This window comes from Hippopotamus amphibius, chromosome 7, assembly GCF_030028045.1.
Source record: "Hippopotamus amphibius kiboko isolate mHipAmp2 chromosome 7, mHipAmp2.hap2, whole genome shotgun sequence".
Lineage (NCBI taxonomy): Eukaryota > Metazoa > Chordata > Mammalia > Artiodactyla > Hippopotamidae > Hippopotamus > Hippopotamus amphibius.
In genome coordinates, this window is record NC_080192.1 from 103,958,374 (window position 1) to 103,980,707 (window position 22,334).

The 22,334-nt window shown below is 35.7% G+C and overlaps 1 protein-coding gene across 2 annotated transcripts in view; it reads right to left on the reverse strand.

The window, feature by feature from the left end:
• The window catches only part of ACYP2 (acylphosphatase 2), a 312,902-nt gene that overhangs the window by 130,048 nt on the left and 160,520 nt on the right, over positions 1-22,334 (reverse strand). For both annotated transcript variants that reach the window (XM_057742351.1, XM_057742352.1), the window contains one exon: positions 18,489-18,598. In XM_057742351.1, the coding sequence (XP_057598334.1) occupies positions 18,489-18,598 (110 nt within the window). The remainder of the gene's footprint in view (positions 1-18,488; positions 18,599-22,334) is intronic.

Below are 22,334 nucleotides of genomic sequence, written 5' to 3' on the forward strand. Positions count from 1 at the left end.
GCACCTTCCACCATGCACGCTGACTCTCCATTCCCAGGCTCCACTCTTGTTACCTTCCATCCTGTGCTGAATTCACCTGTTTCCCTCTTTTCCCCCACACTGGACTTTTCACAATAACTTTAATCATCTTTGTACCCCCAGCATCTAGTGGAGGGATATGGAAAGACACCTACTGAATATTACCAAATGAAAAAATTATCATGATAGGCTATTTTAAATATTTAATCCAATAAGGGGGCTAATTTATGACTGTTTTTGAGGCCCAGTTCTACAATTGTGTCCCACCATCCACCCTAGTATGCTATCTTTACATGATTGGATGAGATGCTTGTTCCATTAGAAACTTATGGTGGTTAAAATATTAGGTGACCTTGATGAGTCTGTCAGCTCTACAATTTCCTGATTTTTGAGTATTTTTTAAAATCACAAGGAGCTTGACATTAGCACCCCAGGAAAAGAGAGAGACAGAAATAGTTCTATTATGCATTGAAACATTATCTATATTTGTTTTTAAGCAGAAGGTTTTGGGTGATTTTATTTAATTTCTATTTCTTAATATTTTATAATTGACTTGATTCACTTAAATTACCTAAATTGGTCCAATTATTTACTTACAAATTACAAAGGAGAACAAAAGTTCCTCATCCATAAGTCCTTATTTTAGTCAGTATTTGTTTGAAAAATACTCCATAGATTTTATAACTAAAAGTGAATCACCAAGTTTAGGGTGATTCCCACTGGTATTCCAGTGGCTAAGAATCGTGCTTCCAATGCAGGGGGCCTGGGTTCAAACCCTGGTCAGGGAACTAGATCCCACAGGCCACAACTAAGATTTCAAATGCTCAGCATTACTAATCATCAGAGAAATGCAAGTCAAAGCCACAATGAGGTATCACCTCACACCAATCAGAATGGCCATCATCACAAAATCTAGAAACAACAAACGCTGGAGAGGGTGTGGAGAAAAGGGAACTCTCCTGCACTGTTGGTGGGAATGTAAGCTGGTACAGCCACTATGGAAAACAGTTTGGAGGTTCCTTAAAAAACTAAAAATAAAACTACCATATGATCCAGTAATCCCACTACTGGGCATATACCCAGAGAAAACTATAATCCAAAAAGAAACATGTACCATAATGTTTATTTCTGCACTATTTACAATAGCCAGGACATGAAAGAAACCTAAATGCCCATCAACAAATGAATGGATAAAGAAGATGTGGCATATATATACAATGGAATATTACTCAGCTATAAAAAGGAATGAGATGGAGCTATATGTAATGAGGTGGATAGACCTAGAGTCTGTCATACAGAGTGAAGTAAGTCAGAAAGAGAAAGACAAATATTGTATGCTAACTCATATATATAGAATCTAAAAATGGTACTGATGAACTCTGACAAGACAAGAATAAGGATGCAGATGCAGAGAATGGACTGGAGGACACGAGGTTGCGGGGGGCGGGGGGTGAAGGGGAAGCTGGGACAAAGTGAGAGAATAGCATAGACATATATATACTACCAACTGTAAAATAGCCAGTGGGAAGTTGCTGTATAACAAAGGGAGATCAACTCGATGATGGGTGATGCCTTAGAGGGCCAGGACGGGGAGGGTGGGGAGGAGTCAAGGGAGGGAGGGAATATGGGGATATGTGTATAAATACAGCTGATTGACTTTGGTGTACCTCAAAAACTGGTACAAGAGTGTAAAGCAATTATATTCCAATAAAAAAAAGAAAAAAAAAAGTTCAAATGCCACAACTAAAGATCTCACGTGCAGCAATGAAGTTCTCGCATGCCACAACTAAGAACCGGCACAGCCAAAATAAATTAATTAATTAAGTAAATATGTTTTTAGAAAAGTGAATCACCAAGTTTAAATTTTAAATGCACATAGCCTTTAACTCATGTCCAAGAATCAATACTTCAAAAATATTGGGCAAATCACACATTTAACGTCACAGTTGTGGTGGGGCAGGGCAGCAGGGAGCAATATTTTAATGGTTAGAATTGCTGGCACATGATGGTAATAAGTGGACTGATCTCAGTTGGTTGTCTTCAGGTTCCCTGCACACACGCATCCTTATTGCCTGTGCTTCACCCTGCATGCTGTTCCCTCCACCCAGATTCAGTGCACTGGTAGCCTCTTCTTCATATGCAGCTCTCAGCTCAGATGTCACCTCCCTGAAAGCCCTTCGCTGGCCATCCCATCTAAAGTAGGAAAAACACCACTCCCTTCATGGCATTTACCACTATCTGAAAATATTCAGTTTATTTAGTGTTTGTTGTGGGGATCCCCACACAAGAAATTGAACATCATCTCTGGCTCACTGCTGAATCCCAGCACCTGGATTGTGCCTGGCACACAGAATATGTTCCAAATAAATAAGTGTGTAATAAATGAAAAAGACATACATATATATACAGGTACAAGAATGCTCACGTAACAAGATTCATAATAGCAAAAAACTGCAATAACCTGAATGGCCAATAATATATGAGTGATTAAATAATGATTTATCCATACAATGGAATACTCTGCAGTGATTTAAAAGAATATTTACTGCTATGAAAAGATGTTGACAATATATAGTATTGTGAAATTTTTAAAAGTTGCAGAACAACATGTGTAGCATGATCCCATCTTTATAAATGATATAGATGTAACTATATGGGTGTATATAGTTGGGGCTTTTTTACAATGAAAGATTATAGTATTTTACAGTATATGTATTTTTAACATATATGCATGTTTTTACACACATAGGGAGAAAGATGTTAAGGACTATGTTATTAGGAGGACAGGTAGGGCTTACATCTCTTACTTCATACAATTCTTTTTTTTTCCTAATATATTTATTTATTTATTTATTTATTTATTGGCTGTGTTGGGTGTTTATCGCTGCACATGGGCTTTTTCTAGTTTTGGAGAGTGGGGGCTACTTTTCATTGCGGTATGCGAGCTTCTCATTGTGCTGGCTTCTCTTGTTGTGAAGCACTGGCTCTAGGCACTCGGGCTCCAGTAGCTGTGGCACACGGCTCAACAGTTGTGGCTTGTGGGCTCTAGAGCGCAGGCTCAATTGTTGTGGTGCACAGGCTTAGTAGCTCCTCGGCATGTGGGATCTTCCCGGACCAGGGCTTGAACTCATGTCCCCTGCATTGGCAGGCAGATTCTTAACCACTGCACCACCAGGGAAGCCCTCCATGCAATACTATATCATTTGAATTTTTGGAATCACCATGTAAATCTTTTTCAAATTAAAAAAAAATCATCACATTTATTTTGTGGTGGGGTGAGTGAAGTAGGTTTCAAGCCTTTGGAAATTTGAGATATATTTTTCAAAAATATTTTATACTCACATTTTTATATTGTAGATTAACTTTAAAATAAATAAAAATAAATACCAAAAACTATACAGTATCAACTTTTAAAAAATGAATTAATCTCATAACTGCCAAAACTTGGAAGCAACCAAAATAACCTTCAACAGGTGACTGGATAAACCAACTGCAGTATAGCCATACAATGGACTATTATTCAGCAATTAAATGAGCAGAATACAGAGAATGTACAACACCAAGAGTGAACCCTAAGGTGCACTATGGACTTGGGATGACAGTGATGTGTCAATGTAGGTTCACCCTTGGTAAAAAAAAAAAAAAAAACCACTCTGGTGAGTGATATTGATAATGGGGGAGACAATGCATGCATGGAGGGAGGGAAATGTTTATGGTTTCCTCTCAATTTTATTACAAACCTAAACTTTTGTCTAAAAATGGTAAAATCTTTTTAAAAAAGAAATGTTAAAAAAAATGTTCCTGTAACTTTTTAAACTAAAGCTATACAATTATCATCTAATCAAAATCTGTTTTTTGAAATCAATTTCAAAATCTCACACATACAAAGAGAAGAAATGAACTATCAAGCCATGAAAGGACATGGAGGAATCTTAAAGACATATTTCTAAATGAAAGAAGCCTATCTGAAAAAAAAGCTATATACTGTATGATTCCAGCTATACAACATTCCAAAAAAAGCAAACTATGGAGATAGTAAAAGCATTAGTAGTTGCCAGGGGTTAGGGGAGAGGAGGGGAGGGATGAACAGATGGAGCACCGGGGATTTGGGAGGCAGTAGAACTATTATTCTGTATGACACTGTAATGATGGATAGAAGTCATTACATATTTACCCAAATCCATAGAATGTACAATGCAAAGAATGACCCCTAATGTAAACTATGGGCTTTAGTTAATAATAGTGTATCAATATCAGCTCATCAATTGCAGCAAATGTATCACACTAATGCAAAACCTTAATAATAGAGGAAATAAGCTTGGGAGAGATATATGGAAACTCTGTACTTTCTGCTCAATTTTTCTGTAAACCTAAAACTGCTCTAAAAATTAAAGTCCACTATTTTTTAAAGTGTTGCATTGTGCAGTTACTTTATTAAATATGATTAACTAAATCACATATTTAAAATGTAAATTTTAAAGCAAAAATCATGCATTTAAATACTTTTAATAAAGATGTTATATTCCAAAAGAAAATAAATGACTTAGTATTTGAGACCTAAAACCTGATATTAGAACACTGACTCTACTGTAGATATATTTCAAGTTTCTAGTTTTCCATTCGAGTAACACATCAATTAGGTTATACTAAAATTTTTTTCCAAAATTATATCTCCTCAATGAATTTTTGTTCTCCTGAAAAATGTCCAAGTCTTCTATATTTCCATAGAGTATCCAATGGAAACCACACACACACACACACAAATAGAACATCTAATGGAACTTTATTAATAACTCTATTTATAGAAGAAGGACTTCGATGAATATGGTATAAAAATATTAGCAAAGTGCTTTGAGATTCTCAGATGAAAAAGTTAGGAAAAACTAGCGAGTCTGGTAACATAGAAATTCATGCCACTAATGGCCTGTCAGAGAAAAGTCATTTCTACAAATATTTAATAATTTTGAATCTGACACTACTTAATTATTCATGAAATCCATTGCTTCATTCCAATCCACTAATGTAATAGCTGGAAATTTAAAACAAAGGCATTTCATAGTTAAAGTAAAATGTTGTTAAATTTTCACATTTCATACAAATGCTAACTATCTGTGGACAAGATAAATACAACTATATCAGTGAATACATCTATTCTACTTCTGACTCAAACTTGAACACATTTTAAGTACATATACATTGTCGACTCTGTATAGAACCACAGAATCTTAGTCAGACAGGATCTTTGAAGTGACCTATACTCACTTACTATCCAATGAGTTAGATCTTCTATAACACCTCTGACTGTTATCTACATTAGGAATCTGAAAACTTTTTCTGTAAAAGGCCAGATAGTAAATACTTTAGGTTTTGTGCCTATCTAGTCTCTGTTACAAATACTCATCTCTGCCATTGTGGATCAAAAGCAACAGCAGACCAAACAAGAACAAATGGGCATGGCTGTGCTGCAATAAACCTTTATTTACGAAACAGGAAGTAGGCAAGATCTGGCCAGAAGGCCACAGTATGCCAACCACTGATACAGACCGCTCCCAGTTATTGATAACACTCCATTAGATACATTAGACACTTTTACAGGAAAATTCTTTGTCAGGGGAGACTGAAATAAGCAACTCACCCATTGCTATAAACAAAATATTGCCTTCTGAAACCAGAGAACATCTATCCTTTGCCATGTATCAGCCCTTCAAATACTTGAAGTAAATGATCATGATTCCCTCAAGCAGTACTTTCTCTAGCCTAAATAACCCCCACACCTTCAAGCATTCCTTCTATTATGACATAGTTTTCCAGACCATGTGACCAACTGATCATCCTGTTGTAGACATCCTCCGGTCCATTAACTATCCTTTGAAGTACAGAGTACAGATACATGACATATGGTTTTCAAAATATGTAGTAATCAAGATGGAATTGTAATTTTAGAATTTGGCTCACTGTCTCCAAATACAAATGTTTTTAGTTTTCTGGGTTTTTTGTTTTGACAAAATTACCACTTAGTCTTTAAGAAAAATATGTTTTGTGTCTATATAGCCAAAGGTTTATGCCCAGTGTCATGACTCTATTATCATAACTCTATACATTAATTTAAAATGATTACCAAGAAATAGAAAATATTTTTGTTTCATTTTGAAAAAAAAGTAGGCGTAATAAAAAAATAACTTCAAAATGGTCCCCACACAACAAAAAATGTTGGCAGAACTTACCTCTACAATTGGGATCATATAGTGCAATTTACAAAAGAAAACCATCAGTCATTTTTTCAGAGAAAATGAAACACAGAAGGGGAAGAAAACACACACACATCTGCAGTGTGTCTTTGGATGGTGCTGGCCTGTGAGCAAGAACAGACCATGGCTGCTACAGTCATAGCCAGGCCACCTCTAAGTGATGGTCCTTGTCATGCTCCACATTTCAATAACGGGAAGAAACGACATCCGTGTTTTTAAAGACAATTTAGCTCTAATTTCCGTGACTTACCATCATAGCAATCCAAAAAAATTTTTTTTAATAACTATAAGAAAATAAGTCTACATTTACATAGCTATAAATGCACCACATTTGATCTGACTTTACAACCCATCTGTAACTTACTGTAGTTTAATTTTTTGATAATTCAGTACCTTAAACAGCACATTGCACATAGTAGATACTACAGGAATAAATTCATTCTTTAAAGTATAAATATTTTTATTTGTAATGACATCACAATTTATGCTTATTGAGCTTGATTTACACTCTCATGGTGTCTGCTTCCTGCCTGTTTGTCATCACAAAAGCTCTCCCTGGGTAATCTCATACAGGTATGTGACTTCAAACACTATCCACATACTGATGACAACCAAATTTGTTTCCCTGCAGGGATGACCCATATATCTAAGAGCCTGGTGGCACTTCCACCTGGACAGTCCAACTGCCACTGAAACAACATGTGCAAAGATGGAACCCCCTGGGTCATCTCATGACAGGGAATGTTTATTGATTATTTGTTACGTGCCACGTACTGCGCTAAGTGCTTCACGTGGATTTTCTCACTTAATCTTCACAGTGCAGTTAAACATGGCATGTTCATGTCCTTTTATCTGAAACCCCATTCAAATGATAGTATCAAAATATGAAGTATGTAACAGATATCATTTATTAACTACCTAGTACCCATTGCCCTGCCCTTCTTCCTGGCCAAGGAAGAATTTTGTTCAGGGCATCAATATGTTAAACCAATTTCTCAGTCTTCTTTGCAGCAAGGAGTAACTACATGACCCTATAGGAGTCAATAAAACATAAGGAGATGTCTGTTTTGGGAAGTTTAGGAAGTACAACACAATCTTTATCCTCTCCTGCCTTCTTCTGACTTGAGTAGATATTATGTGCAGCTGCATTTTTCATTTTTTTGACCATGAGGGAAAGGGCAAGAGGATCACACAGACACTGGCATTCATTTCACTGAGCTACTGAACCCAGGCCAATAACCATCTATCGCCAGACTTCTTATTACTGAGAAAAATGAACTCCATTTGTTATACCCATTTTCAGTATGGTTTTCTACTAATTTGCAGCTGAAAACAGTCCTACTGGATACAAAACTATAATCTGAACAAGAGACTTCAACAAATTAGAAGGAAAGCAGACGGAGGAGGAGTAACTACACAGAAAAACAAAGAATGCTACAGCCCAGGTGCTTGCAGAAGCAAAAACAATGAGAAGTAAGTCAGCTAACTTCATGGAATTCACAGAAGACTCAGGATTTGGAGGTACCAAAAACTGCAGAAGACAAGACCTAAAGATTTAGCATGTGGAGCTTCCCCAACAAAAAGCCAGCTCTCCACCAGTTGCCACCATTCCTCAAGCCAACAAGTCTACAATTATGTGCTGGAAAATTTCCTTAAAAGTCTGTTTATTCTTGGCTGTCTGTTAATATTTATGAGTAAGTCACTGAAAATATGATTGTAGGGAAAGCCTGGGTATGAAGGAGAGAAGCAAAACAAAAACAAACTGAAAAAAAAGGAAAGGCAAGGAGGGGTGAAAGGAAAAAAAAAGAAACTTAGAGGAAACACAAACAATGCAAAAAGCAGAAGAAAACTGCAAAAAAAACCAACAAAAAACCCCACACTATCCTCAGAGAAATATGGGGAAAAAAAAACAAACACAAGAATAAGGTGCTATGAAGTAGAAACAATCAAAATATTGCAGCAGGTGGAGCAGTGGTTAAGAATCCACCTGCCAATGCAGGGGACACAGGTTCGATCCCTGGTCCGGGAAGATCCCACATACCGAGGAGCAACTAAGCCCAAGAGCTACAACTACTGAGGCCACATGCCACAACTACTGAAGCCCGCATGCCCTAGAGCCCGTGGGCCACAACAAGAGAAGCCACCACAGTAAGAAACCTGTGCACTACAAGAGTAGCCCTCACTCACCACAACTAGAAAGCACACATGCAGCAATGAAGACCCAACACAGCCAAATAAGGAAAGAAAGAAAGAAAGAATATACAACTTCTAAATTCACAGAGGAAAAAAAAGTAGAATAATAAAAAACCATCAATCCAAATGAAGGCTAGAAAAAGGAAACAAACATAGAACTGATAAAACAAGTGGAAAGAACACAAGATATAAATTTAATTCTAACTATATCAGTAATTCCATTAAGCTTAAATGGACTTAATAGCCTAATTTAAAAATGAAGTTTATATGACTACATAAAGAAACAAAACAACTATATGCTGTTTACAATGGACACATAAAAAAACATAATGAGAAAGAAACATTGAAAATAAAACAATGGAAAAAAATTCTATGCCAACACATTCAAAAATTAAGCTTGTATAACTCTATTAATATCAGATAGGTAACTTTAAGGCAAAAAGCATTATTAAAGATAGAGAGAAACACTTTACAATGATAAAAGGCTTAAGTCACCAGAAGACTACAACAGGTCTAAATTTGCATGCATCAAACAACATGCACTCAAAAATATATACATAAAAAATTGAAAGTCTACCAGAAAAAAGAAGAAAATCCCCAATCATAACTGGACAAGCAGTCAGAAAGAAAATCAATAAAGATTTTGGACAATATGATTTGGCAAATTTGATTTAATGAACATATAGAACACTATACCCAGTGATAACAGAATATACATTCTTTGCAAGGCATAAAGAACTTTTAAAAAAGTGATCATATATTGGGCCATAAAAACAGTTTCAATAAATTTCAAAGGATTGAAATTATATACAGGATGTTCTCTGATTACAAGGTAATTAGGTAGAAATATATAGCAAAAAGATACCTAAAGAAGCTAGATATATTTAGAAACTAATAAATATATTTCTACATAATTGATAGGTCAAATAGAAAATAACACTAAAATTAGAAAATATCTTGAACAAAATAATTTTTTAAATTATATATAAAAATTTATATATATAGCTAAAACAGTGCTTAGAAAGAAAATATGGCTATTAAAAAATATATTTAAAAAAGAAAGGCTAAAAAAACCAATTCACTAAGCATCCATCTTAAGAAGTTAAAAAAGAGCAGCAAACTAACTGCTAAGAAAATAGAAGGAAGAAAATAATTGCAGCAAAATTATAACAACAAAATTAATGAAATAGAAAACATCATACATAGAAGGGATCAACAAAGGCTGAGGCTGGTTCTTTGAAAGACTAAGAAAATTGATAAAGGAAAAAAGCATAGATAACTAATGTCGGAAATTAAAGGGTAACAACACTATTTATACTGCAATATTAAAAAGATAGTAAGATTCTATGCCAATAAATTGAAAATTTTAGAAAATATGGACAAAATTTTTTAAAATACAACTTACTAAAATTGACAAAAGGAAAAGAAAATATGAATAGTCTTATAACTGTTAAAGGAATTGAATCTATAATTTAAAACAATTGCACAAAGGAAATTCCAGGCCCAGAAGTAATTGTTGATGAATTCTACTATTTACACAATAATGTCAATATTATAAAAATTATAGACCAACATAACTAACATTATAAGAAAGGAAAATTACAGACCCATCTCTCACATGAATGTAGATGCAAAAATCTTAAACAAAATGTGAACAAACAATACCCAGTGATATATAAAAAGGAAAATCAGTCATGACTAATTTGAGTTTATTACAGGAATATATGATTATAATTAGAGTATCGATTAATATAATTTGTCCCAATAACAGAATAAAGAAGAAAAATCATATCATCATCTTAATTGATACAGAAAACGTATTTGATAGGATGCAGTATCCATTGGTGATTTTAAAAGTAGAAGGAAATTTTAATAGTCTTATAAATAGTATCTACAAAAAAACTTATACCAAGTATACTATTTACAAGTAAAATGTTGAAAGTTTGAGATCAGTAATAAGACATGGATGCCAATTATCACTACTACTTCTGCTCAATATTGTAAAGTCCTAATCAGTGTAGTGAGCAAGGAAAAGAAATAAAAGGTGAAAGAATAGCAAAGAAAAAAATAAAATTCTCATTATTCTCAGATGATATACATACAAAATTCAAAAGAATCTTCATGCAAATTATTAGAATCAACAAGTAGGTCTAACAAAGTTGCTGGAAATAAGGCAATACACAAAACTCAATTGTATGTCTATATATTAGCAATATATAGTAATAGGAAATAGGAAAAATGTTTTAAAAGATAGCATTTGTAACAGCATCAAAACTATCAAATACCTCAGGAGGAAATATACAAGAGCTTTACGCAGAAAATTATAATATACTATTGAGAGAATTAAAGAAGAACAAGATAAATGAGAGATTTATCATATTTACAACATAAACTCTCCCTAAATTTATCTATACATTCAATGTTATCCAGGTCAAAAGTCAACAGGTTGTTTTGTGGAACCTGACAACTTGATCTAAAACTTACATGGTAATGAAAGGCACTGAAATAGCCAACACAATCTTGGCTAAGAGTAAGTTAGAATAACTTGTCTACCAGATGCCAGGACTTATGATAAAGCTACAGTAATTAACACGGTATGGTAGTGGTGCAATGATAGACAAATAGACCAATGAAACAGAATAGAGAATCCAGAAACAGACCCATACACATGATCCAAGGACACTTAATCCAAGGCAATACTGCAGAGGAAGATCTTTGCTTTATACTAATTCATCAACCCATACACTTATACCTTATGCATTTTTCTATATGTGTTATAGTTCACTATAAAAAACACATGTATTTATTAAAACTAAAAGTGATAATAGTAAAGTAACACAGAAAAATAAAATTGTTACAAACTACTATCACACTAAATATGAAGAAACCAAGTTGTACAAACCAATTATTACAGTAAATTTGAAGAGACTGAATTCATTAAAACAGAAGAGCTTTCCCCTCTGCCTGAATGTTGAACTAAAGTGCCTCTGTTCAGCCCACCAGCTGACAAACTGCCCTGCCCACCTGTGTGAATGGCTGAAATTAACATACCCCCTCACTGAGGCTGGTTATTTCCTGAGATCTTTTGTGAGACTAATGGCCCTTTAACTTTACAGCCCCTCCCTCTCTGGTTCTATAAAACAAACTAGCATCCAGACCCCAATAAGATGGTTTTTTGAGGAGACATTAGTCTGCCATCTTCTCAGTTTGCTGGCTTTCTGAATAAAGTCGTATTCTTTGCCTCAAAAAATAAAATAAAATAAAATAAAATAAAATAAAATAAAATAAAATAAAATAAAATAAAATAAAATAGAAAAACTTTCAAATACGTTAAACAACAAAACATAGCTCTATGTTGTTTATAAAAAGCAACCTTAAAATGATCAATAATGGATAAAAATATGAAGGTAAGCATAAAAATACCAATGAAATGTAAATTTAAAAGAAAGGAGTAGTGAGGTAGAAATTAAATTTAAAAGCATTAAAATATATAAAGACAAACACTATATAATGAAAAAAATACACTGTTAATGAAGATGACACAGACATAAATCTCTACGTATCAAACCACACAACACCAAGAAATGTAAAAAAAAAAAAAAAAAGAAATTGCAATGATAACTTGATGAAAATACAATTACCCAGAAAGACTTCAATATACCTCTTTCATGGGAATTCCCTGGCGGTCCAATGTTTAGCCCTCCGCACTTTCACTGCTGAGGGCCTGGGTTCAATCCCTGTTTGGGGAACTAAAATCCCACAAGCTGTGTGACGTGGCCAAATTAAAAAAAAAAAATACACCTCTTTCACACTTAAATGGATTTAGTTGTCAAAAAACAGTGGAATGGAATAATATAATCAACACATTCAAGGATAGATGGATAGGTAGGTAGGTAGATAGATAGATGATAGATAGATAGATAGATAGATAGATAGATAGATAGATAGATAGATAGATAGATGATAGATAGATAGATATGGGGACTTCCCTGGTAGCGCAGTGGTTAAGAATCTGCCTGCCAATGCAGGGGACACAGGTCCGAGCCCTGGTCGGGGAAGATCCTACGTGCCGCGGAGCAACTAAGCCCATGTGCCACAACTACTGAGCCTGTGCTCTAGGGCCTGTGAGCCACAACTGCTGAGCCTGAGTGCTACAACTACTGAAGCCCTAGAGCCTGTGCTCCGCAACAGGAGAAGCCACTGCAATAAGAGGCCTGAGCACCACAATGAAGAGTAGCCCCTGCTCTCTGCAGCTAGAGGAAGCCTGCACGCAGCAACGAAGACCCAGCACAGACAATAAAAAAATTAGAATAATAATAATAAATGGATAGATAGATATGAAATTTCATATGCCTTAGAAAGAGAACATACCTTCTTTTCAGGTCTCTTTTACAGCAAACATTGCTGGGTGTCTCCCTAACACCATTCCTTTCTCTCTTTCTTGATGCCAAATCCCACTCGTTAGAAGAAAAGCTAAAAATGCCAGATACTTCCCTGATAGCACTTGAATCCAGGGCCTAGGCCTGAGAGCTTGCTCTGTCCAGTGGGACCTGTACAGAAATCTGCCAGGGTCTTTTAAGAATTTCCTCTCTGAGAAGAGAAGGTTGTGTGATGAAAAAGCCTCACATTCTTCCTGCTTTGAATTGATCCTGTGAGGGTGTGAAGGACTTTGGAGGCAAGCAGAATGGATAGAAAGCCAGGTCCCAGAAAAACTGACCCCAGAACCCTAACATAACAGAGCCATTGAACCAACTCTAGAACTATCTGCCCCAGTCTTTTTGGAAAGTGAGAAAAATCAGCCCCTTCATTAAGCTATTTTTAATCAGATATTCCATTTCTTGCAGCCTAAAGCATTCTAATTGGATCCCCTACCCTAATTGACCTATCCAAAATGAATCACATCATCAGAAGGGCTTAACAATTTTTTTAAAGTAGAGATCTTCTAGGCCACATTCTCAGACATCATCAAGTAAAAATAGGAATAAGTAATAAAAGGTGGCTGAAAAAACATAACCATCGGAAACTTAAAGAAAACACATACACAGGATACCACTATGTATTCACTCAAAGAGGGACTAAAACATGAGATTACAAACTATCCAAAAAGCAATGAAAACAACACTTTTTACCAAAACTTATGGAACAAATCAAAAGCTGTATTCATGGGGAAATGCCTAATCACCATCATTAGTGTAAAAAGACTAAAACTAAAGGCAACTACCTCTCATGTTGTGGTGACTTAGAGACCAAGCAACAAAGAAATAAAAAAGAGGGAATTAATAAAGATAAAAGTTGAAATTAGTGAAATGGAAAACCAAAAATATAGAAATGATCAATAAATCCAAAAGTTGTTTTTTTAAGATATACCAATAAAATAGTTAAATTTCTTCTGAGACTGATGAAGCAAGAATGGAGAAAGAATAAAACTATATAAAATTAGGAATTTTCAAAGGAGATATAAACTCAGATACAAAGGAGATTTTAAAAATTATAAAATCTATAACCACATATTTGAAACTCTAGGATAACTGGATAATTTCCTAGCAAAATGTAAATGAATTTGGGAACAAGGGGCAAACTCAAATACACCAATCACAATAGACCAGATTAGAAAAGTGATTAAAGGCCTATCATTAAGAAGGCAGCAGGACCAAGTGATTTCATACCTTATTTCAGCTAACTAAGAATAATACTTCCAGTATTACTTAAATTATTCCAGAATTAATGAAAAGGGGAACTTCCTAATACATTTCATGAACCAGCAAAATTTTTAACACCAAAACCTGATACAGTAACCACCCCCCTCCAAACAAAAGGAAACCATAATCTCACTCATAACGATGCAAAATTTCTAAGTAAAACATTGGGAAGAAGTATGCAGCAATGACTCAAGAGAATAACACACTGTGACCAACCAGAGCTTAATTCAAGCAATGTAAGAGCAAACTTCAATGTAATGCAGTATATTCACCAAAAATCAACAGCAAACATCATTCTACTTCAAGAAAAAATAAAACCATTTCAAATAAAATCAGAAACCAGACAGAAATGCTTGCTATGACTATTACTATTCAACATTGTCAAGAGGAGGTCTAGCAAATGAAATAAAAACTGGAAAAAAGATACATTATTTTTGCTAATTACAGAATTGCATACTTAGGAGATCCAATCGTTTACAAAAAAAAAAAACAACAAACAATCAAATCTAGTACAATTAACGAGAATATCTGATAAGGTAACTCTATGACATAAGATAAATATACAAACATCTTAGGCTTTCCTTATTCTAGCATAAACACCCAGAAACAAAAATGGGAAAAATACCCCATACACAATAGTGAAAAAAGCAATAAAATATTATTATGGACTGGAATGTTTGTGTCCTCCCCAAATCATAGGTTGACACTTCGTCTCCAAAGTGATGGTATTTGGAGGTGGGACCTTTGAGAGGTAACTAGGTCATGAGGGTAGAACTCTCATGAATGAGATTAGTGTCCTTATAAGAACCGTCCAGAGAGCTAGCTAGCTCTCTCTGTGCCACCGGAGAATACAATGAGAAGTCAACAGTCTGCAACCCAGAAGAGGGCCCTCACCAGAACCTCATCATGCTTGCACCCTGATCTTGCACTTCTAGCCTCCAAAATTGTGAGAATTTCTGTTGTTTATAAACCACCCAGTCTACAGTGCTTTGTCACAGCAGCCCAAATTGACTAAGACAAATACTTAGGAATAAATTCTTCAAGAAAAGCACAAAACCTATATGATGACAACCATAAAATCACATTGAAAGATAAATTTTAAAATCTGAGCAAATGAAAAGATATCCATATTCTTAGATGGAAAGATTTAATATCAATTCTCTTAATATCATAAAGATGTACAATTAAAAAGCAAGTAAAATATGGTCTCCTAAAAGAGAAAAGAGACATTAGGTAAAAAGCTGAGGAAATCTGAATAAACTATGGACTTTACTTAATATCAGTGCATCAATACTGCTTCATTAATTGTAACATACACATCATACTAATATAAAACATTAATGGGGAAAAGGTGAGGAGTATACGGAAACCCTCTGCATGATCTTAACAAGTTTTCTGTAAATCTAAAACTGCTTTAAAAAATAAAGTTTTTTTTTAAAAAAACATATTTGTAAGACAGGGAAGTTTTTTAAAAAAATATTATTCCAATTAAATGGATTAAAGTATTTTAAAGTTTAGAGAGAAAATAAATGCCCAAGAAAGCAAAAAAAAAAAAATGAATGAAAAAGAATAATGAAAGAAAATATACTATAAAGCCACTGTAACTAAATCAATATGGAATATTAGTATAGGAATAGATATACCGATCAGTGGATCAGAACAGAAAGTCCAGAAATAAAATCCAGTTTATATGAGATTTTACTATATGACAAAAACATTCCAATTCAATGGGGAAAGAGTGACTATTTAATAAATGGTGCTGGCACAACTGGCTATCCATCTGGTAGAAAACAGTCTCCAATCTCTTATTATAAATAAAAAAAAATTCCAATTGGAGTAAATGTCTAATGTAATAAATAAAGCATCGAAAAGTCAGGAAAGCTAGGAAACAACACTTACGATCTGTTTTTAAACCAGAAAGAAAAGATAGCCATACTTGAGTTTATAAAAATGAAAAACAATTTATGTTGCAAAAGCTATCATAAACAAAACTAATAGGCAAATGATAGATTTGGGAAAATACTTGAAAAAGAGATAACAGATAATTAGTTAGTAGTCATCACCAATATACAAAGCATGCTTAAAAATTGGCAAGAGACAAGCAATCCAGCAGGAAAATTGGTAAAGGATGTGAAAAGAGAATCCATGAGAACAAATCCACATAGCATGAAGATGCTACAACGAACTAGCAGTTAGAGAAATGCAAACTACAGTAAAAAAATAATACATCACTCTGCACCCAATCAGATAAAAGAAAAATGAGAGAGCAACAGTACCAACTGCCAACAGGATGAAAAGAAAAAAATTTTTTAATTGTTTACAGCTGTTCTGAAAAGCAGTCGGGCAAATATTTTTAACTTAAAAGTACACAGACACTTCAACCAACAAAGCACATTCCTGGAAATCTATCCCATAAAAATAAAAACACCAATAAAAAGTTTATTACAGTGTTGTTCCTATTATGGAAAGAAATAAAAATAAAAAGTAACAAAATGAGGTGCCAGCAATATGGTAATAGATAATGGTACATCTATACTGTGGAATATTAAGCAGCCATTAAAAAGAATGAATTAGTGCTACACCATTTGACTTGGAGGGATTTTCCTGGATGTATTTTTGAATGATAAAAGTGAGATGCAAGGAGGTGTATACACCATGATCCCATGTTTAAAAAGCAAACAGTGAACAAAACCTTAAAATGTATGTGCACCCATGTGTGTATGTGTGTCTGTGTGTGTGTATGTTATGTGAAGACAAACATGGAGGCAAATATGGAAAGAAACAGACACGTTACTAACATAGATGATTGGCAGTGTGGCAGGGAAGAAGGGTATGCAGGGGTTGGAAGGGAAAAATGGGCAGAATATATGATATGATTATGGCAATGTTAAGGAAATTAATCAAAAACTTGCTATTACATGGATTAGGATATAACGTGATTGGCATGAGTGTCCATCCTCCATGTGGACCCCATTCTCAAACTATATCATAGTCATCTGGCATTTTCTAATCCAGAGCTATTAGTTCTGTATAATGTAAGTCTCACAGTCCTCTCATTTGTGCATTTTGTGACCATCCTACTGAAAAATATAATTTTTCCATTAACTGTTACCCCACATTTTATGAAATTGAATTTTGGACCCCATTCTTCAAGTCAGGGTACAGTTTTATGCACAAATGCAAATATGTACCTATACATAAAGAAGTTTTTTTTAAAAATAAGGAGTTGGTAGTAATATATTTCCTGACTGTTGAATGTCCATAAAGTAAAAAAACTAGTAACAGAAAAATATGCATAAAGTATTCTAGCTCAGTAAAAACAAGCAAAACCCTCATTATAAATGTGCAATTAAACATTTTTAAGTGAAAGAGAAAGCTTTGGAAAAGATTCACAAAGCCACTGGTCCAGGTTACATAAAAGGAAGGGAAGTAGAAGGGAGGGGCCAATAACTGGCTTTGCTTTTATTCCTCTCTGCATTTTATTACTTCATTTATTACAACAAGTAAAAAAGTATTGCTTTTGAAATCTGAAAACATTAAGTAAAGAAAACAAAGATAAATTGCAAACAACAAAATAAAATAAATTGGGTATCAATGAGTACCTACCTCATAAGATCTGCTGTGAAGATTAAATGGAATAATCCATGTAAAGTGTTTAGCATATTACCTAACATGTTGCAAATGATTGATAAATAGGAGCTATTTTTATTAAAAAAAAAAAAAGTCTACAGAGAGCAGTAGGAATTAGGAAGTTGAAAAGATAAGGTCTTTAAAAATGACACTGTGTACACAAGGCACTTTTTTCCCTACTACTGAATCTGGTCTCCTTTGCACTGCAAGGACTCATATTACAGTAATTATACAGCTCATCAAACACACTTTCATTGACAATAAAATAAAATTACAATTAGATAAATAAGATGCTTAAACAATACAAAGGAAATGGAAACCTTTGTGCCTTGCAGGCTCTTTAAGAACTTCAAGAATCACCCTAAAGCACTATGCTTGGGTCACAACCACTTCAGATGAGAAATACTTGACCCTGGACGTTGCCCTCACATTAGAGGAGACTGACGAGAACACAATCCATATAGGTTGGAGAGTGATGCTCTGCTCTTTTTGAAGGCCTGCCCAAGTGGGAAATCCATTCCTAAATATAGAAATTCCACTCTCAACTCGGTGACTTTCTTTGCTGGTGTGCCCTACGACATGTTTGTTTAGCGATAATCTACACATTAAACTTGGTCCATCAATTCTATTCCTGTTGTTCAACCAAACATTGAAATAAGTTCATAAAGTGCATGAGGGTGTTATTAGTCTTATTACTTACATGGAATTGACTTTCTCTTCGGGGCCTTGCACTTGGCCTGTCACAGTGCCTTTGCTGGTGTTCTTCACCCAGCCAACCACGCCTATTTTCCTAGCCTCATCTTCAGTGTACTGGTTTCGGGAGAAAACAAGAGAGACGAAGTCCATCATCAGAAGTCTGAATTCACAACATACTTGATTTTAACATTCAAAAGAGTCATCAAGCTGATTACTTTAAAATATAGTCTATGGCAAAGATTGTGTAGCTGACCTATGGTAATACCAATATTTACAAAAATCTTCATTTAAATGGTTTTTATTTTTTTATTTTTTTTGCTAAATTCCACATTCAGTAAAGACAAGCATGTTATGAGAAAATAAACTGGTGGCGGGAATTATTTCAGAAAACAATTTCCATGATGTGTTTTGGATTCCATAAAACTCAGTTGCATTGCCCTCACAAGTTACACTGTCAATCTGGGTTCCAAATGATGATCATTCCAAGATTCTCAATCACTGAGGAAAAATATCTAATATACAATCAATATAAAGTATTGGATTAAAAGATTCCAATGTTTTCTGTTGGCTCGTGACTTGCCACGCAAATATTATAATTGCCTATATGAATAAATTTATTTCACCTATTATTCTCAATAGTTCTTTTAAAATTCCTTTTCCAGATTTCAAATTTAGTTATGCTACCAGCACATGAAAACCTAGAAACATTTTGATTTTGAATTACTTTAACTACAGCACACTAAAATTCTTGTGGAGCCAGTATACCAGCACTTTTGGGAAACATGCTCTTCTGTTTGGAGGCCAGGATGACCAAGAGCTCTACACTCCAGTTCCCCAACTAAATGAAGCAGCACAAACCAAGATGATCACAGCTAGGATTGCTGGAAGGGCTGGTTCTGAAAGTAAGTCAAGCCTTCACAGGTAATAATTAAAAAACAGATAATCTGAACTCTAGGGGATGGGACTATCTCAAAATGCAGAGATTTGACTTGTGGGAACCTGTTAGAACCCTCAGAGGTTAGGAAAAGAGACCTAGCTCAGACAGTAGGTGAGAATACATGCCACCTTTAACTTTTAGGAAAGGAGTACTATATTTTGAAAATAGAAGCTTTTAAAGTATTTTAAATTATTTTAAAATAAATACTTAAAAAGCAACAAGGAGTTTTAACTTGAAAAACCTAGGAGGGCTTCCTAGGTGGCGCATTTGTTGAGAATCCGCCTGCCAATGCAGGGGGAACGGGTTTGATCCCTGCTCCAGGAAGATCCCACATGCCGCAGAGCAACTAAGCCTGTGTGCCACAACTACTGAGCCTGCGCTTTAGAGCCCATGAGCCACAACTACAGAGCCCAAGTGGTGCAACTACTGAAGTTCACACACCTAGAGCCCGTGCTGCACAACAAGAGAAGCCACGGCAAGGAGGAGCCTGCGCACCAAAACAAAGAGTAGCCCCTGCTCACTGCAACCAAAAAGAAAGCCTGCGCACAGCAAAAAAGACCCAACACAGCCAATAAAATAATAAATAAATAAAAAAACAAAAAACAAAAAACAAACCTAGGAACCAGGGAGAAAAATCAAGATGGCAGAGTAGGAGGACACGTGCTCACTCCCTCTTGCAAGAGCACCGGAATTACAACTAACTGCTGAACAACCATCAACAGAAAGACACCGGAAATCACCAAAAAAAACCCACCCCACATCCAGAGACAAAGGAGAAGCTGCAATGAGATGGTAGGAGGGGCACAATCATGTTAAAATCAAATCCCATAAATGCTGGGTGGGTGACTCACAGGCTGGAGAACAGTTATACTGCAGAAGTCCTGAGGGTTCTGAGCCCCATGTCAGGCTTCCTAACCTGGGGGTCCAGCAACGGGAGGAGGAATCCCCAGAGAATCAGACTTTGAAAGCCAGTGGGATTTGATTGCAGCACCTCCACAGGACTGGGGGAAATGGAGACTCCACTCTTGGAGGGCACACAAAAAAGTGTGCTCACCAGGACCCAGGGGGAAGGAGCAGTGACCCCATAGGAGACTGAACCAGATCTACCTGCTGGTGTTGGAGGGTTGCCTGCAGAGGTTGGGGGCAACTGTGGCTCACCAAGGAGACAGGGGCACTAGCAGCAGGGGTTCTGAGAAGTGCTCATTGGTGTGAGCCCTCCCAGAGTCCACCATTAGCTCCACCAAAGAGCCTGTAAGCTCCAGTGCTGGGTAGCCTCAGGCCAAACGACCAGCAGGGTGGGAACACAGCCCACCCATTGGCAGACAAGCAGATTAAAGTGTCACTGAGCTCCACCCACCAAATCGGATTAAAGTTTTACTGAGCTCTGCCCACCCAGCCCAACCCACCATTAATCCCTCCCATCAGGAAGCACCCATGAGCCTCCTAGACAGCTTCCTCCACAAGAGGGCAGACAGCAGAATCAAGCAGTATCAGCAGTATTTCATCTTGTGGAACTGAAAACCACAGCCACAGAAAGACAGAGAAAATGAAAAGGCAAAAGACTTTGTACCAGATGAAGGGACAACATAAAACACCAGAAAATCAACTAAATGAAGAGGAGATAGGCACTCCTCCGGAAAAAGAACTCAGAATAATGATGGTGAAGATGATCCAAGACTTTGAAAAAAGATTGGATGCAAAGATCGAAAAGTTGCAAGAAAAGTTTACCAAAGACCTAGAAGAATTAAAGAACAAACCAACAGAGATATGCAACACAATAACTGAAATGAAAATACACTAGAAGGAACCAACAGCAGATTAACTGAAGCAGAAGGGCGAATAAGTGACCTGGAAGATAGAATGGTGATAATCACTGATGCAGAAAAGAATCAAGAAAAAAGAATGAAAAGAACTGAAGACAGCCTAAAGAGACCTCTGGGACAATGTCGAACGCACCAACATTAGCATTATAGGGGTCCCAGAAGGAGAAGAGAGAGAGAAAGGACCTGAGAAAATACTGGAAGAGATTATAGTTGAAAACTTCCCTAACATGGGAAAGGAAATAGCTACCCAAGTCCAGGAAGTGCAGAGAGTCCCAGGCAGGATAAACCCAAGGAGACACATGCCAAGACATATAGTAGTCAAACTGACAAAAATTAAAGACAGGGAAAAGTTACTAAAAGCAACAAAGGAAAAATGACAAATAACATACAAGGGAACTCCCATCAGGTTAACAGCTGATTTCTCAGCAGAAACTCTGCAAGCCAGAAGGGAGTGGCACGATATATTTCAAGTGATGACAGGGAAGAACCTACAACCAAGAATACTCTACCCAGCAAGGATCTCATTCAGATTTGACGGAGAAATCAAAAGCTTTACAGACAAGCAACAGCTAAGAGAATTCAGCACCACCAAACCAGCCCTACAACACATGCTAAAGGAACTTCTCTAAGCAGGAAACATAAGAGAAGAAAAGGACCTACAGAAACAAAAACAAAACAATTAAGAAAATGGTAATAGGAACATACATATCGATAATTACCTTGAATGTAAATGGACTAAATGCACCAACCAAAAGACACAGACTGGCGGAATGGATACAAAAACAAGACCCATATATATGCTGTCTCCAAGAGACTCACTTCAGACCTAGGGACACATACAGACTGAAAGTGAGGGGATGGAAAAAGATATTCCATGCAAATGGAAATCAAAAGAAAGCTGCAGTAGCCATACTCATATCAGATAAAATAGACCTTAAAATAAAAAATGTTACAAGAGACAAGAAAGGACACAACATAAAGACTGAAGGATCCATCCAAGAAGAGGAGATAACAATTATAAATATAAATGCACCCAATATAGGAGCACCTCAATACGTAAGGCAAATGCTAACAACTATGAAAGAGGAAA